This window comes from Hesperophylax consimilis, chromosome 1, assembly GCF_061612785.1.
Source record: "Hesperophylax consimilis isolate HC1 chromosome 1, BYU_Hcon_1.0, whole genome shotgun sequence".
In the NCBI taxonomy this organism is placed as follows: domain Eukaryota; kingdom Metazoa; phylum Arthropoda; class Insecta; order Trichoptera; family Limnephilidae; genus Hesperophylax; species Hesperophylax consimilis.
In genome coordinates, this window is record NC_142836.1 from 37,907,440 (window position 1) to 37,923,045 (window position 15,606).

General features: G+C 34.0%; 1 protein-coding gene and 1 non-coding gene across 2 annotated transcripts in view; one reads left to right on the forward strand and one right to left on the reverse strand.

The window, feature by feature from the left end:
- ko (Stork-head domain-containing protein knockout) overlaps positions 1–15,606 on the forward strand; it is a 114,755-nt gene that overhangs the window by 95,373 nt on the left and 3,776 nt on the right. The window contains exons 5-7 of the mRNA XM_089633394.1: positions 5,084–5,244; positions 13,733–13,971; positions 14,958–15,143. Of these exons, the coding sequence (XP_089489520.1) occupies positions 5,084–5,244; positions 13,733–13,971; positions 14,958–15,143 (586 nt within the window). The remainder of the gene's footprint in view (positions 1–5,083; positions 5,245–13,732; positions 13,972–14,957; positions 15,144–15,606) is intronic.
- LOC149426818 (U6 spliceosomal RNA) lies at positions 12,725–12,831 on the reverse strand. The gene has a single exon (XR_016303229.1). It is a non-coding gene; the product is annotated as a U6 spliceosomal RNA (small nuclear RNA).

The following is a 15,606-nucleotide window of genomic DNA, read 5'->3' on the forward strand; positions in this document are numbered from 1 at the left end:
GGCATCCATAATTGTGATTTGATGTGAGGCTGACGGGAATTGGGAAAGGATGAAGATGAAAATTGGGATGTACTTGACTTTTAAGATCTGGTCCAAACAGTAGACACGGCTATTACCATTTTAAACAGATTCTTTTTTGAATTATGGGTTTTTACCGGGCGGTACCTACTATAACTCAGGGAACGAACCTGGTGGAGAATATAATAATTTCACTTTAAAAAAATAATAGGTACGTACAGTACAAAATTTAAATTGAAATCGACAGTGGTATGGTAAAACCCTTCAAGCCACAAAACGAAAACTATAAACGAGACGATGAAAATAAAAATTTTAAGCTTCAGAAATCAAATTTAAAATTTTGAAGTTTATATGAGTGTCTTTTTTTAAATTTTGACTTAAAATATTTCATTTCAGTTTATAATAAATTAAAAGAAACTCGAGGATTGGTAAATTTCATGTAAAGTTTTCTCAAAATAACCAAAAAATAATTGTGGGCATAAATCTAGTTTTGAATATTGATCATGTATTAATCGGCAAAAAATACTTTACTATGTTGTACTTTGCGGCTATTCTATAGAAATCCACTGAAAAGTAACATTACCAAAAATATAGCTTGAAGGGTTTTACCAAAACACAGCCAAAATGTTATGTAAAATGTAAAATTTATAGGTACAGCATTCAACGCACACTAATATTAACCCAAATTTTATTTGTGGCCTAAATCAACACAAAACACTATTCCGAAATAAAATACTCATCTATCAATGTTAGTGTAAACTAAACATTGTATCAACTCTCAATACACGTGTATTTAATAATATTATACATTACCTAATGAACTTTCTACCAGTAGCAAATGATAAAATAGCTCATGAACTTAAATTCTATTTCATAAAAATATCTGATCACATCATAGAGTATAATACATCAATGGATCACATAGATGATATCATATTTATTTGAATTCGTGTTTTCGGTAACGAATGAAATCAAATCTTGGATGAGAAAATTAACCAACTTCCTGACATCCGATCGAGCTAAACCTCGGTAGATAGACTCGTTGTCATACATACTCACTTTTGGTGGCAATCACGTACACACACGAGGACATATAAAATCTCTGAAATCGCAGTTAAAATACGAAAAAAATGTCATAAAGTTTTAAAACATTTAAAAATAGATGTTTTATTGTAAAATAAAACTTTTCTTATAATTTTAAACAATGACCCCATTTTTCGCATAGAGAATATCGTGATATTGTGCTTCCCGGTAAGAATTAGTTCTTGTATTGTTTGTTTATTTATTTATTTAACGCCTAGAGGGCTTTTACATGTACGTGGTACAATTTTGATGACAGACAATTTTGAAACATGAGATAGAAATAATAAAAATTAAATTAAATTAAAAAATAATATATGCAAGAAACAAATTAAAAAGAACAAGAACATAAATTAAAAAATACAGCAATAAAATAAATTAAAAAATAAAGTGAAACAACATTCCTATTATCACGTCCAATAATATGATTTGCGAATACAAAAACAATGTAGGCGGGTATCACACGGATTCTACACCCCATGTAGGAGTAGCTTGTAAGCCGTAGGAATGGATTTTCTAAATAATGTATTTGTTTTACCCACCTTCAGTGCTTTTGACTCGAATTGACTGTAAACTATATAAAATCTCTACCCATTAGGGTAATGCTATAATCAACAATCCAGCCCTGAACACAACCCACGAAAGATAGATGACTCTGCTTTACAAAAAGGTTTTCTAAGAATTCCTATGTCGCTAATACGACGATGGAATCACTTACATGTTATTAGACCACAAGCTAAAAATACCCACTAAATCGCAATCTTTAAATGCACAAACCTGTTGGTGACATAATAAACCAATGGATATTTTATTTTACCTTGTCGCAATTTACATGTCGGATAGTCCCATATCTGAATGAATGTACATGACCCACATGAAGCAAGTAGATGATAATAATATTATCGGAGCAGTAAAAATGACATGTAATAAAGTATTGATTTTATCCAGGTTTATTTATAGTTTTGTTGCTGAAATTCAATCCGCCCCCGTAGATTTCCCTTCGCGGATCCAATTACCATATTCTTACCGTGCGATAAAAACGAAATAACATCGTATCACTTATTAATAGTTATTCTGTTTGTTTGACTGTCTGGGAAAATAAGGAGTTAACCACTAGAGCGATCTTTGACGTATTATGCCAAGTTTGCAAAACGTAAAATAATATGGTAAGTGTGTGTATATGACACCAATCGCTTGAGTGGTTATCGGCCTCTTATACTAGCAAGCAATATTTGGAAAATCATTGAGCAATCTAGCTATAACTCTCAAAAAATCAGAGATGCAGCTTTCAACTCCTGGCAAAAACTTTTCAGCAAACGTCGATTCTGGATATATAAGTGTAGATATACGTAGATTTAATAAATCATTATTTAAAAATTGATTACTCACCATCTTATCAAAACGTTTGCCGCTGTTTGGTTGGCATCACTCCGATGACGGCCGGCGTGGTCTAGTGGTATACGCTTTTGACTACAGATCCGAAGGTCGCGGGTTCGAACCCGGCGTGCGCAAATAAATTTTATTTGATTAATTTGTGTTATTTCACAATTAATTAATTAAAATAATATATAGTATATTTGCGGCACGTTCCAGAGTGGAAGATACTCTCAGTATCGCCCTGGTGTAAGACCACCATTCAGAATTGAAACGTTGCTTGAAATGGCTTTAGCCGTGTTTGGTGACCAGATCTGAATAGCCAGGTACTTCCTCACCTTCCTCTTCCCCATCTCCCTCCCCTCCCCAATACCCTCAGCCTCACAACATACCCCAATAAGGAAGTTGAGTGAAAAATATTTTGACTTATAAAAAATATGTTCATGTAGATCAAAAAATATCGATTCTAAATATATAAATATATTTCTATATTATTATTCTTAGAATTAGTTAAACGTTCTTGAAAAAGCATTCAATAGCAATATACTGTATACGCTCCACGATTGGTCGAAAGAATTCTGTCGTCACATGTGTCGTGACTTGTACGTACAACGGAACACCTATGGTGCATCTCTTTCTATTACATGAGAGATGATCGATTTAGATGAGAGAGGTGTATAGGCCAAAGGTTTATTTGGGTTTGTCAAATATATGTACGTATTTGTTATTATTATTATATGAAATGGATTTCTAAAGATACATATTCGTATAGTGCTTTATAATAATATGTTGTTTATTGCATAACTTAGATGTTTTTATTATTATACATGTCACATGGCATGTGATACACTTCAGGCCGCCGGCCGCTCAGAAAAGTCTCACAGTGAACTGGGCTGTAAACCGTTATTTTACTTTTGGTCTTTACTTTTCTGCGCGGTGGTCCTGAATTCGCGCGGGGAACGTCAACAAGTAACGACGGCGATACCGTATAAGTACCGTATCGGGCGTGAAAAGCAAATATTCTAACTTAAAATATTAATTTAACTATGAAATCTTAATCAATTTTCTTTTTTTTTTAATAACATCAATTATAATAGACGGTTAACATTGGTAAAAAAATTACTGGAATTCCTTGTTGAAGAATTAAATTTTTTTCCATACATAATGCTTAAGCGACGTGGTTTTCACAGTTCTAATGACGTCACACTACACCCCGCCTGTTACCGCTCGGATTCCGCTCGTTTTGGCGGGCTTAATAAAATTTAAACTTTGAGAATTAATTTAACTATGAAAACAAACTTTAAAAAAAAAAAAAAAAATACCAGTATTTAAGTTTGAATGCGAACATTGATAAAAAAAAATAAAAAAAATGGACTCAACTTCCTTTCCAGACGGGAGCAGTTGGGACTCTTGTGCGGTAATACTGTAAAAAAAAAAAAAAAAAAAAACTCCATCGCGCGCCAAGGTACTCGTACTCCAGGCGTGTAGGTACCTACTGTAATCGGCCTCGAAGTATATAATATATCTTTCATTCGCGAGTAGATTCCTGGTTTAATTTATTTTTAAAATGTTCGATTTTGTTAGTATTGTATCTTTATTAGTTTTGGTGAAATTGAAACTTAATTTGGGTGACTTTAAGCTCTTTGAATGTTGTTAAATATTATATTATTAATGAAGGAAATTTGGACATCGTTGGCGCCATACTTTGATATGTACCCAGCCGACGTTGGCGGCCAACGCCTGCAACGGCCAATATACGCCAAGTGATCCTGTACACGTTGGCCCAGGATGTACTGTCAGCATTAGCCGAATAAATAAGGTCAATGTTAAAGGTATTTTGCAGAAAAATATCAATTTGATCATGCACGGACGAGAATCTAAAACCCCATAACGTGATGTATCTAAAAATGAATCCTTTAAGTAATAGGGTGTGAGAACTAATAATTGATTCTAAATGCCGAATATTGTGAGTTAGACTAAATAAAAAAATCTCACAAAAGGGAAGCATTATATAAATATGTTTATTATTTATATAACAGGAAAACATTAATGTCTTAGAATAAGAAATTAATTTCGAAGAAAATTTCTTCTGAAAGCTTATCACTTTGTGATGTCATTATTTATTATATTAAAACACAAATAACTTTGTTTACATCACTTTAATATATATAACCTCTGCGTGTTATGTGAGGTGAACTTTGTTCATCTATACTCGCTCCTGATGAGGTGAACTTTGTTCACCTTCTCAGTGTCCTTGCTCAGGAGCAAGTATAGATGAACAAAGCTCACTTGATGAGGTGAACTTTGTTCATGAAACATGTAGAGGTTAAAGTGATGTAAACAAAGTTATTTTTTGTTTTAATATATAAGAGATTTTCAAATATTTTTTGCCAACAACACCACCTTTTTTATGACATTCGTGAAAACTGTTGATCTCAAAATATCAATTCGTTTATACTCGTGGCGGTTCGATAGAAGTATCACTCAAGTGTTCACTGAGTGAGTAGGTAATAATCAACCAAATAACCATCAATGAACACGTCACATCAATGTCTATTTATAGTTAAAGTGTGAAGGTTGCGGTTTGAAATGATATTTGTTTTTGTTTTAGGGCCAATCCGCCACAATGGAGAACATTAGGTTACAACTGGCTACGAAGTTCCCCAGCATGCAGAGTCCCTCAGCAGATGTGGTATATGATACCTTGGCTCAATTGTCTCAACAAGGACACCTTTACCAGACCTCCAGGGGGTACTTCATAGTCACACCAGAGTAAGTTCATTCTTTATATTCTTGATTTTGATTGACTTTATCTTGATTTTAGATTCTAAATAAATTAGCATTCGTCATTTTTCTCCATTTAGAATCTCCCTACGGTTCGAGAGCTTTTGCTGAGACAAACAAACGAACGCGGTATTCTGCGTTACAGTAAAATTTATTGAAAACTTAATACGCTACCTTCGTTGTATGTTTCAACTTTCAACGCAATTTAAAATCAATTATATTTAAAAATCTTTGCCAACTCATAATATTACGTAACTTGCCAAGCAGGTACGTAAGTATCCACTTCATTTTATTGCAGTCATTTTTCAAAAAAATATTTTCTCCGTTTATCAAGTTAATCAATCTACAATCTTCTTGCGATGCAAGCACTGAAAAGATAAAACCTTAGAAGTGTATTGTGATCGTAGCCGTGTGCCCAAAATAAGCTCAATTTTTCCTTACCGCTGGTGAAATTAAACAAATAATGTTTTTTTAAATATCGAAATATAACAGATAATCAATTCACTTGCCCTGTCTGGTATAGAAATTGAAAGGGCTTATGTAATACCTTTCAAATCGGTATAGATCACAGTTCTAGGGATTGTCTGTTCAGCGGATGCAAGCATTATATCGTGAGATGTGATTTTTCACTCAATTACATATTACCGAAGGGCATTAAAATTGAGCAGTCGTCTGTTGGCGAAAGGTCCCGGGTTCAAATCCCGGTCGCGGGAATAACCTTTGTCTCGTGTGATTTTCTAATGCGTGCAATTCTATAATCATTAATATTGCTTCATTTTTAAGTAACTACATTCCTGAGTATAAAACAACATTTAAATAATTTAACAATATATTTAATTTTCCATTGTGAATACCCATTGAATCTAGAATGACAGAATACCATAGACCTATGAATATCTATAGGTGGGTAGGTACCTACCTACGTCATGGACCTAAAAAACCCTGGACAGAGCGTTAGTGCGATGAGGGGAAATTCCCTGCAGCCATCTTGTATGACATGATTTGTATGCAAAGTGGTGCATATTGAACTACTATAACTAGGTTTTGGCCTTTTCATAAATCTTCCGCCTCTCCCCGCGGCTTCAAATTGTTCTCGAATAGCTCCGCCCAGGGCCTCGATCCTCGACGAAGTCATTCCACTCGAACAACGAGTGGTTCAACCCATTCGTTGTTTAAGTGGAATGACTTGACGTTTGGCGTACGTAAGTATGACGAGACTCAAAGATAAGAGCGTCGACCAATCTATGTACTTTCGACGGCGATTGAGAGCGGCCTGAATTGAAGAATCGATACCCAGGGTTTTTTAGATTCATGACCTAAGTTTGTACGGCCTTGAATTTTTCAAAAATTGGAACTGGTGAAAATATGTAGAGAAAATAAAAAAAAGAATAATTTTAAATCCAAAAAAGCGATTAAGGTTAAATGTGACGCTCGTTATGTTCTACATGTTCATAGATGGCATTATTTAATTTATTTGATTAAAATATGCTTTTTGCATGATATTAAATGTACACATCCTACTAGACTTGGCTTACTTTCGCAGGCCATTTTTTAAAATGGAACTATGCAAGTGAAGTTACATCCCGTGATATTAAAGAGGATATTTTTTATGTTTTTTTTGCGCGCCGTTAGTTTTCGAACTGTTTGGAAAACCCGTCCACAGTCTCCTCTTATCCCAAAAATGTTTAGTACAAAAAAAACATGGCATTCGACAATGTTATCTTTTGTTGCATTCTTCAGCTTCCCAATAAAAACAAAATTATTATCAAATTTAATTATGTTCATCCAGCACACAATCAAGGGTATCTTTAAATTTATTTACCTGTGGGTACATAAATCTTATATAAAATAAAAATGTTCATTTTTTCAAAATCTTAAATCTCAGAAAGTTCATTGAAATTTTGACACAACGTTGCACACGAAAACGTGTTTTTTTTTACATACCTATATTATTTAGATGTCACCTATGGCAGGTTAAAACATACTTTTATATAAAAAAAAAACAGCCCCATCTATTGGACGTAAAAGCAACACACGCTATTGTTTCTCTATCTGCGGGGTACAGCTTTTATTTTCATAATAACATATCATCACAAATAATGATTAATTTATTGTCGGCAACTTTACCTCAAAACTTATAATATTTATATTTGGGAATTCTTATTACATGACGAATGATGACCAACTTTTTTATTTGTTTAATGAGGTAAATATGTTTGTTCGTCTGGCTAGATATATATTTTTTTAAATTGGTTGGTATTTTAGACGAAATATATTATGTCTATAGACATAACAAAGGATTTGGAAATTTCTTTACCTAAGTCAAGTGTAAAGTTCAAAGACATCATTTCTGTGTGTTAAAGTAGGTATCTATCCGGTGAAAAGAATTTTTAACATTTCCGTTTTAGTCACATTTAGGCAGGTTTAATGTGACACCGCACAAGAGATCATCTGTCCATGCTGTGCAAAACAGACGACCTATATTGACGTACATCGTCACCGGTTGAGCGAAATTGTGCGGTGGGTTACGGAAGAGGGTATTGGAAAAAAACATTTACAAGGGTCGGGAAGAGGCCTGTTTTAAATGAGGGAGAAAAGTTTATTACCAGTAGCTAGTTCCACATGGACATGAGTGCTGTTTAATAAGCAGAAATTATTCGTTATCGTGCTGCCGATATCAACTCTGCGAGTTATTTCTCCCTGATGCAGCAGTACGCAGGGGATCAATGCCGTTAGGTCCTCCAAGTAAACCCCAAATACCTGTACAACAAACTCAATCATCCTTAATTTCAGATATGTTTTGAAATTTTCATCGTCAAAGGTATTGTAGTGATATACAGGGTGTATCGGCACGAACCCGACAAACTTTAACCAGCTATTCCTTAGCACATTTGGAGTAAAAAATGTTATGGGCACTTTGCTGTCCGGGAACATTTTTTTTTAATAAAAAAATTACTATTCATATTTTCATCACATGTCACGACTGATTTATCCTTTGTCAAAGTTTGAAAACCCATCTGGCAATATTTTGTTCGAGTTTCGTTAAATAATGTACTTACGTACCTACATTAGCGCGCTTTTACAATCACAACGAAATGGCATGGCACCATGCGTCTCATTTTTAACTATTATTATTTAGTGTGTATGAAAGAGCGAAGACGCTTTTTGACACACTTGTTAATAACAGCTGTTAAACACGAGAAACAATGCCAATTGCAGTGACGGAGTGTGGATTTTTTTATAATTTTTTGTTTTTAACTGAAAAAAATGTAACCGGACAGCAAAGTGCCCATAACATTTTTTACTCCAAATGTGCTAAGGAAAAGCTGGTTAATGTTTGTCGGGTACGTGCCGATACACCCTGTAGATATTGTTGGGGTATTATGCGCTACCTCCTGCTTTGGGGCCGTTCAAGTATTACGTAAGCAGATTTATTACAATTATTTACCCCCTCTTCCCCCTTGTCACCAAAAGTAAGAAAAGCCCTTACCCCCCCCCCCTCCCATGCTTACGTAAAAATTGGTACCTATATGCATTTTTCTGTTAATGTATTCTGTTTTTTAAGCGAGTACCTAAACGTATTAATTATTTGTGGGAATCCCCGAATATGTATTCGGTTTTCAAACATAGACAATGTGTGGGTTGCCAATGTGTAAAAAAAAATAACTACTGCTGAGCAGTGCTGACGTAATCACTATCTCGACCCCCCCACCCCCCCATGTCATCAAAAATAAGCGAAGCAAAGACCCCCCTGCCCCCCTATAGTGCTTACATAATACTTGAACGGCCCCTTTAGCCAACGATTTCACATCTACCCTGATGATGGACACTGTAATGCTGTCCAAAACGTATAATTCCTTGATTTCTTCTATCCATCAATACGGACTACCATAATACGGACATGTGTCTAGTGTGGTAGTCGAAAAGCATGTAAAAAACTGTATTCAAATATATTTTATGAATAAAGAAAAAAAAATAATAAAATTAGAGATGGCATCCGAATTCGCACACCGTCAATGGGGTCATTCGTGTATTTTGGTGGCCTGATTAAGTGTATTCATTAACTTCATACAACTATTATCTAAGGATCTTACGACCTACAAATGGCCTGCCTTGGCTCATGTCCGTACGTTCAATTGCATACCGTTTTATACCACAGAATTCAATGCCATACCTTATTTTAAAGCCAACGGCGATTTAATTCGTAAATATTCTTAATTTGGTACCTACGTACTGAGGTAGGTATTTTTAGGCATTTGGTACCTACGTATTTGGTACCTGACGTAGGCATTTGGTACTTGCGTACTGATTTTTGCGCTTTCACTTGATCTAAAACATATAATCCATCAACGAGTTCAAACATCAATGACGTCAATAAACAATAACAATACAGCCGTCGTCCCGTGGGTCAGTAAGGAATCGACATAAACCGTGAATAGTGCTGTAAGACCCTGCACAGAAAAGTCCCACAATGGACTGCGCCACAAACCGTTAACTCACTTTAGCGAACTTATCTTTTCTACGTCAGGGTCGAACTCGACACTATTTTCAAAATTATGGTTGTTCAAACGTCGAACAAGAACAATTTTCATAGAATAAAAAAATCATCCGCAAAAAACAAAGTACTTATTTTACTATAATATGTTCATCTATTTTTAAATGTCTTTAAAAACTATTTAAAAACAAATGGTGTGACTGGGGATTGAACCTTCTTATGCGGGAACCAGCGGGAACTGAAGTCGACAACTCTACGTTTTTACGACCGACATTTAGTCATTTAGAAACAAAAAACTTGGTGAAATTTTGCTAATTTATTAAAAATCTATTCATTCGTCTTCCTGTTAAAAATGGGACTGCAGGCTCTTACATAATGAATTGATAGGTTTCATGTTAATATTTTGAGGTGACTAATAGTTTTTAATTATATTTCTTCAATATATAAAGTGTTATTTCTTTATGATACTCAGAAAATAGTACATTTTTCACAGCTTTGAAATAATGGTCAGCGATTTTTACATATTTTTGACGTTTTCAGAAAATGTATATTTAGAAACGCAAATATTTACGTATAACAAAACAATACGATAGTGAATTTCATAATCTTTCCAAAACATTTTTTAGAATGAGGCTACGTTTCCCAAAACGTGAGTTATGAAGCTTTTAACAAAACTCGTGAATAACACAAAAATTTTCGCATTTTGACAGTTCGCAAAGGAACACAAAGTAAATAAAAGTCCTTTTCTGAGAGGTTAAGCTTTTAGTAAAAATAGGAATATATTAACGCGACGTCGGAACATGTGTTTTTAAAAAAGCAAGCACAGGTCCATGAACACGCGTTCTGATAATATACAGGGTGTATCGGCACGTACCCGACAAACTTTAACCAGCTATTCCTTAGCATATTTGGAGTAAAAAATCTTATGTGCACTTTGCTGTCCGGTAACGTTTTTTTAATAAATAATTTATTATTCATATTTTCATCACATGTCAACACTGTTTTTTTTATTTATTTCTTTTTTTATTTAGGATGCAAACAGTCGTACAGTAAAAAATTATAACAATAAACATTCATATGATTTAGATCTAGACCAATTAAGTTCCATTGAGTTAAATGTTGATTTAGTATTTTTTACCTACACAACATATTAAATGGCAAAAAATAAACATAATAAAGAAATAAATAAAATTAAAAACCAACAGAAATAATACAAATTTTCGCATAGCTATATCTACTATTCACTACGGGTGATAATAATGTAATTTTCACAACAAAAAAAATCGAATAAAATAAAAGTATTTTAATTTATTAAATTATTAAGCTGAATGTTATCCTTTGTCAAAGTTTGAAAACCCATCTGGCAATATTTTATTCGAATTCCGTTGAATAATGCACGTGTGTACGTATATTGGCGCACTTTTACTCACTTTTCGTCTCATTTTTAACTATTATTATTTAGTGTGTGCGAAAGAGCGAAGACGCTTTTCGACATACTTGCTTATAACAGCTGTTGAACACGAAAAGCAATGCCAATGACAGTGATGTAGTGTGGAAATTTTTATTTTTTTTGTTTTTAATTGAAAAAAAAATGCTACCGGACAGCAAAGTGACCATAACATTGTTTACTCCAAATGTGCTAAGGAATAGCTGGTTGAAGTTTGTCGGGTTAGTGCCGATACACCCTGTATATTCGGAACGTTCTAACATTTTATTGGGAAGCTGCCTACTGTCCAACAGGATTTTTATAAATCAGCAATACTCATTATTCTCCGGTCGATTTCAGAGAAATGCGTGTATGTCCGCGCGTGTGTTGAAAAAAGTTCACCAAAAGTTGAGAAAATGCATTTTCATCGATAACGAGGCTATCTGCCGAGTTTCAGCTCGTTCGGATGTCGAGAAGTTGGTTAATTCTCGCTTCTAAGATTTAAATTCATTCATTACTGAAAACAGAAGTGAATTCAAATACCTAGATATTTAAAAAAAAATCATCATGCAAGAGGCTTTTGCGTCGATCAACAATAACAATAAGATGAAAGCGCAAACGGTATATAATCCGTAATGATTGTTTCTCCACATCTTGTGGGTCAATACTCAATTACCAATAACCGACTGGTCTGGCATCTGAGAATGCCGTTCGTTTTTGGCGCGTCCATTAATAATTTGGTTTCAATTTCTCCTTGGGCGACCTTTATCCTCGTGGGAGCGCTCTTTGCGATTTCAATATGTATTGCAATACATCGCGAACTCCCCCACTGTAAACTATTACGGTAAGCACGCCAATAGTGCAATTCGAGTATAAAAGCATTCTTGTGGAATAGCAGGTATTACTTCACGCTATTATTTATGACTGACACTAAACCGAGCAGTGCACAGTGGTCTCAGGGGCGGATTTATTCAAAAAGGCCCATGACAAGTAGGTACTCAGATATCACCGTTGTCATGAAGATAAAAATAACATTCTAACTGATTAGGCACCTAGGTAACTTCAAAGTTTTCAAAGGCGTTATTTTGAAAGGAAAATTGTCAAGATGGTGGGTATAATATGGTAAAATTAAATTAAGTAGATAAAAATAATACCACCCATCATAAAATTGGTCGTTTCTCTGTTGTGTTTGGCGTGGATTGGCTGCTTTCCGCAGAACAACGCTTAATTATCAATAATAATTTACCTACTAGTTAGTATATTTAAAAAAAAATGGCACGAGAACCGCTGACCATTATTTTATCACATCACCGTTGCAAGAACGGCGGTATAAATTTGTTATTATGTAGGTACTGGAAATATTATGAGAATCACATATTTTAATTTTTAAAATGTTACGTGTATATTTTGTCCAAAAACGTAGTTTTATTATTATTATGTGTGACAGTAAGAAACACCAAAAAATGTGTAATTTTTAAAATGTTACGTGTATAGTTTGTCCAAAAACGTAGTTTTATTATTATTATGTGTGACAGTAAAAAACACCAAAAAATGTGGAACGCTTCACGATTTTGCGTGTCATCCTTGCGCAGGGGCCATGCTAATCTTCTCTGTATCGTTCCAATTTTAGTATATGTACTGCCGAAGCGAGTACATTTACTTTCGAAAAAAAAGTCGTATATATTCTACGTTTGCAGAATACAAGCAAATGTGTGCACTAAGTTTCCTTATCGCGTTCTTTATGGTTCATTTATTAGCTAAATTGGTTGTTGGTTTTGACAATAGATGTCAGTAATAAAAAACTTTTCTAAATTCAAAACTTTTAATAACTTTTTAAATATTTAATTATTATTACAATACTAGCGCAGACCCGTGAAAAATCACGGGATATTATAATATTTATTGTATGGTTTGTGAAGCTGAAATTATTTATAAAATATTTGCCTCGGGACAAAAATTTTTGTTGACAAATTGGAGATACGTCTGAAATTTACATTTCGAATAAACACCGTTAGTAAACTATCGTAGTAATCTATCGAAAATTTTAACACATTTTAAATATTGAATTATTAATTATTAAATAAAACCAAAATAATTTCTGATTATTAAAATTAAAAAATCCTATTTCATTGCTTGTCTGAATTTTGATCGATATAAGAATTTTGAAACTGCAATGCAAATTTGGGTTCATTATGCAGGAATATTCAATACTATTATATAAATCGTAATTATATTTTTGTAGGCAAATAATTAGAGAAACAATCGGAATTGTTAGAGTTCGACTGAACTGTTTTCTGTGCTGTGCGCATAAATAAACCACTCACGCTGTGCGTTAGTTATAATTGAACTGAAATTTGATTTAAATTTAAGAGTCATTTTCAAAATTTTAACTAATTTTTTGAAGAGTTCAGACAAGCGATAAATTATTTTGTAATATAAATATTTTTGACACAAAATTGTTTCTTAATAAAGATTATCCCGTGACTTTTTCAGGTTTGCGCTAGCACTGATTAATTAAAAAATACTAACAATTTTTTTTGTTTCTTTTCTACCAGACGCCGCCGCTGTCGCCGCTCCCGCTCACAGCCCGAGCGCCGGCCGACACGCTCCGTGGGGCCCGAGGAGGCCGAGGAGGGGGTCCAGGGGGCCCCCACTTCCGGGGGGGAGCGCGCGGGGCTCCTCCTCTCAGCGCAGGAGGCCCTGCACTCCCTGTACGGAGAAATCTCCACTATCAGAGATGGAGCCCTTACACACCAGTGCATACAGACCAATCTCGCAGACGTCATTTCTGGAGGTAAGTAACTTTTTATCATATGCTTTTATTGTTTCCATGACAAAACAAAACAGAACAGTGACAAAGAATTTTTTCTTTCTTCACATCTCTTTTTCTTTCCTTTCATATCTATTGTTTTCTATTATTTATTTATTTATTTTTATTTTATTTATTTTTTTTTAACAATTTTTTTTATATAAGATAATGTGTCCTTACTGGGGTACCCCGTTCTAAGGACACATTGTACATGGTTGTGTGTTTGAAATAGTATAAGTAAATATGTTAAAATACTATATAGAAAATTAAAAAACAATATTTAGAGAAAAATAAAACATAATACAAGCTTTAGTCCTTGTTGGGTTGCAAAATTATATCTATATTCATCCTTCCCTTATCCATAATCCATTTATTAATGTTTCTTTTGAAGTCAGTTATTTTTTTAATGTTTTTTATTTCAAAAGGGAGGACATTAAATAATTTTATAGAATAATACTGCATTTTTCTTTGTCCAAAAGTTGTTTTAGTTGTAGGTTGGTGTAACATACGTTGTAATGTGGATCTTGTGAGTCTGTCTGAGTTTGTCTGTGTAAAGTTGTCCTGGTCTTTGAATGCGTAAATTAGTATATCTTTTGCGTATAATTGTTTTGGCGTCATTACATTCAGGTATTATTTTTTGTATTTTTTTTTTGCTCTCTAGGTCGTTATGAAAAGTTTCTGAAATATTTATGTTAAAACGTTATCAACCTATGTTTCTAAAAAGAGATGTAAGGGGCCGTTCAAGTATTACGTAAGCAGATTTATTACAATTATTTACCCCCTCTCCCCCTTGTCACCAAAAGTAAGCAAATTTTCATGAAATTTTTTCAATTTCATTGGCTGTTTTCATCAGTTTTCTTTAAAATCGGTAAAGATCACAATCTAGGAAATTTTCAGAAGATATGTATATCAGTTTTAAAATAAATGTATAAATTCATCGATTATATATTTGTTTTTTATTGTCATTCCAGGCAACCCCAACGACAAGATCCTGTATGGACGAGCCGGCAAGCGCCGCAGCGCCTCTCTCCCCGCAGGGCGCAGCCCCGACCGCCAGGGTAGGCGAGGCTGGGGGGGCTCCGTGCGCCACCTGCCCCCCTCAGGCACCCAAACCATCTCCGACCCAACCGATGCACCCGTTCTAGACTCCTCACCCAGTATGTTAATTATATTATTATTACGTTAATATTATTTTACAATAAAGATTTAATTAAGTGTAACAATATACGGCAACACCAACTTTGGAACATAATTTATAGCACAATCATATGTAAGGTTATGTTTGACTACCGAATTTGACTTCATAACTACAAGTATGTTTTTAAAGCTTTTTTGGGTTTTGTGAATTTTCCACATGGTATTTGTATTTAAATATTAATTAAACCTAATTAACAAATGTTTTCTTTGATATGTAGGTATAGGTATTTTAACAAAATGCTTTACAATACAATGCAATTATCTCCTTTCAAAAAGTACCTACTATGTATTAATTTGTGAACACCGTGTATATGCATCTGGATCATAATGCCTGTTAAAAGATTAATCCATTATAAATCCTTTGTCATAGAACCATTTCGGGGTTGCCATTTGAAGAAATTTAAACTATTGCAACAACTCCAT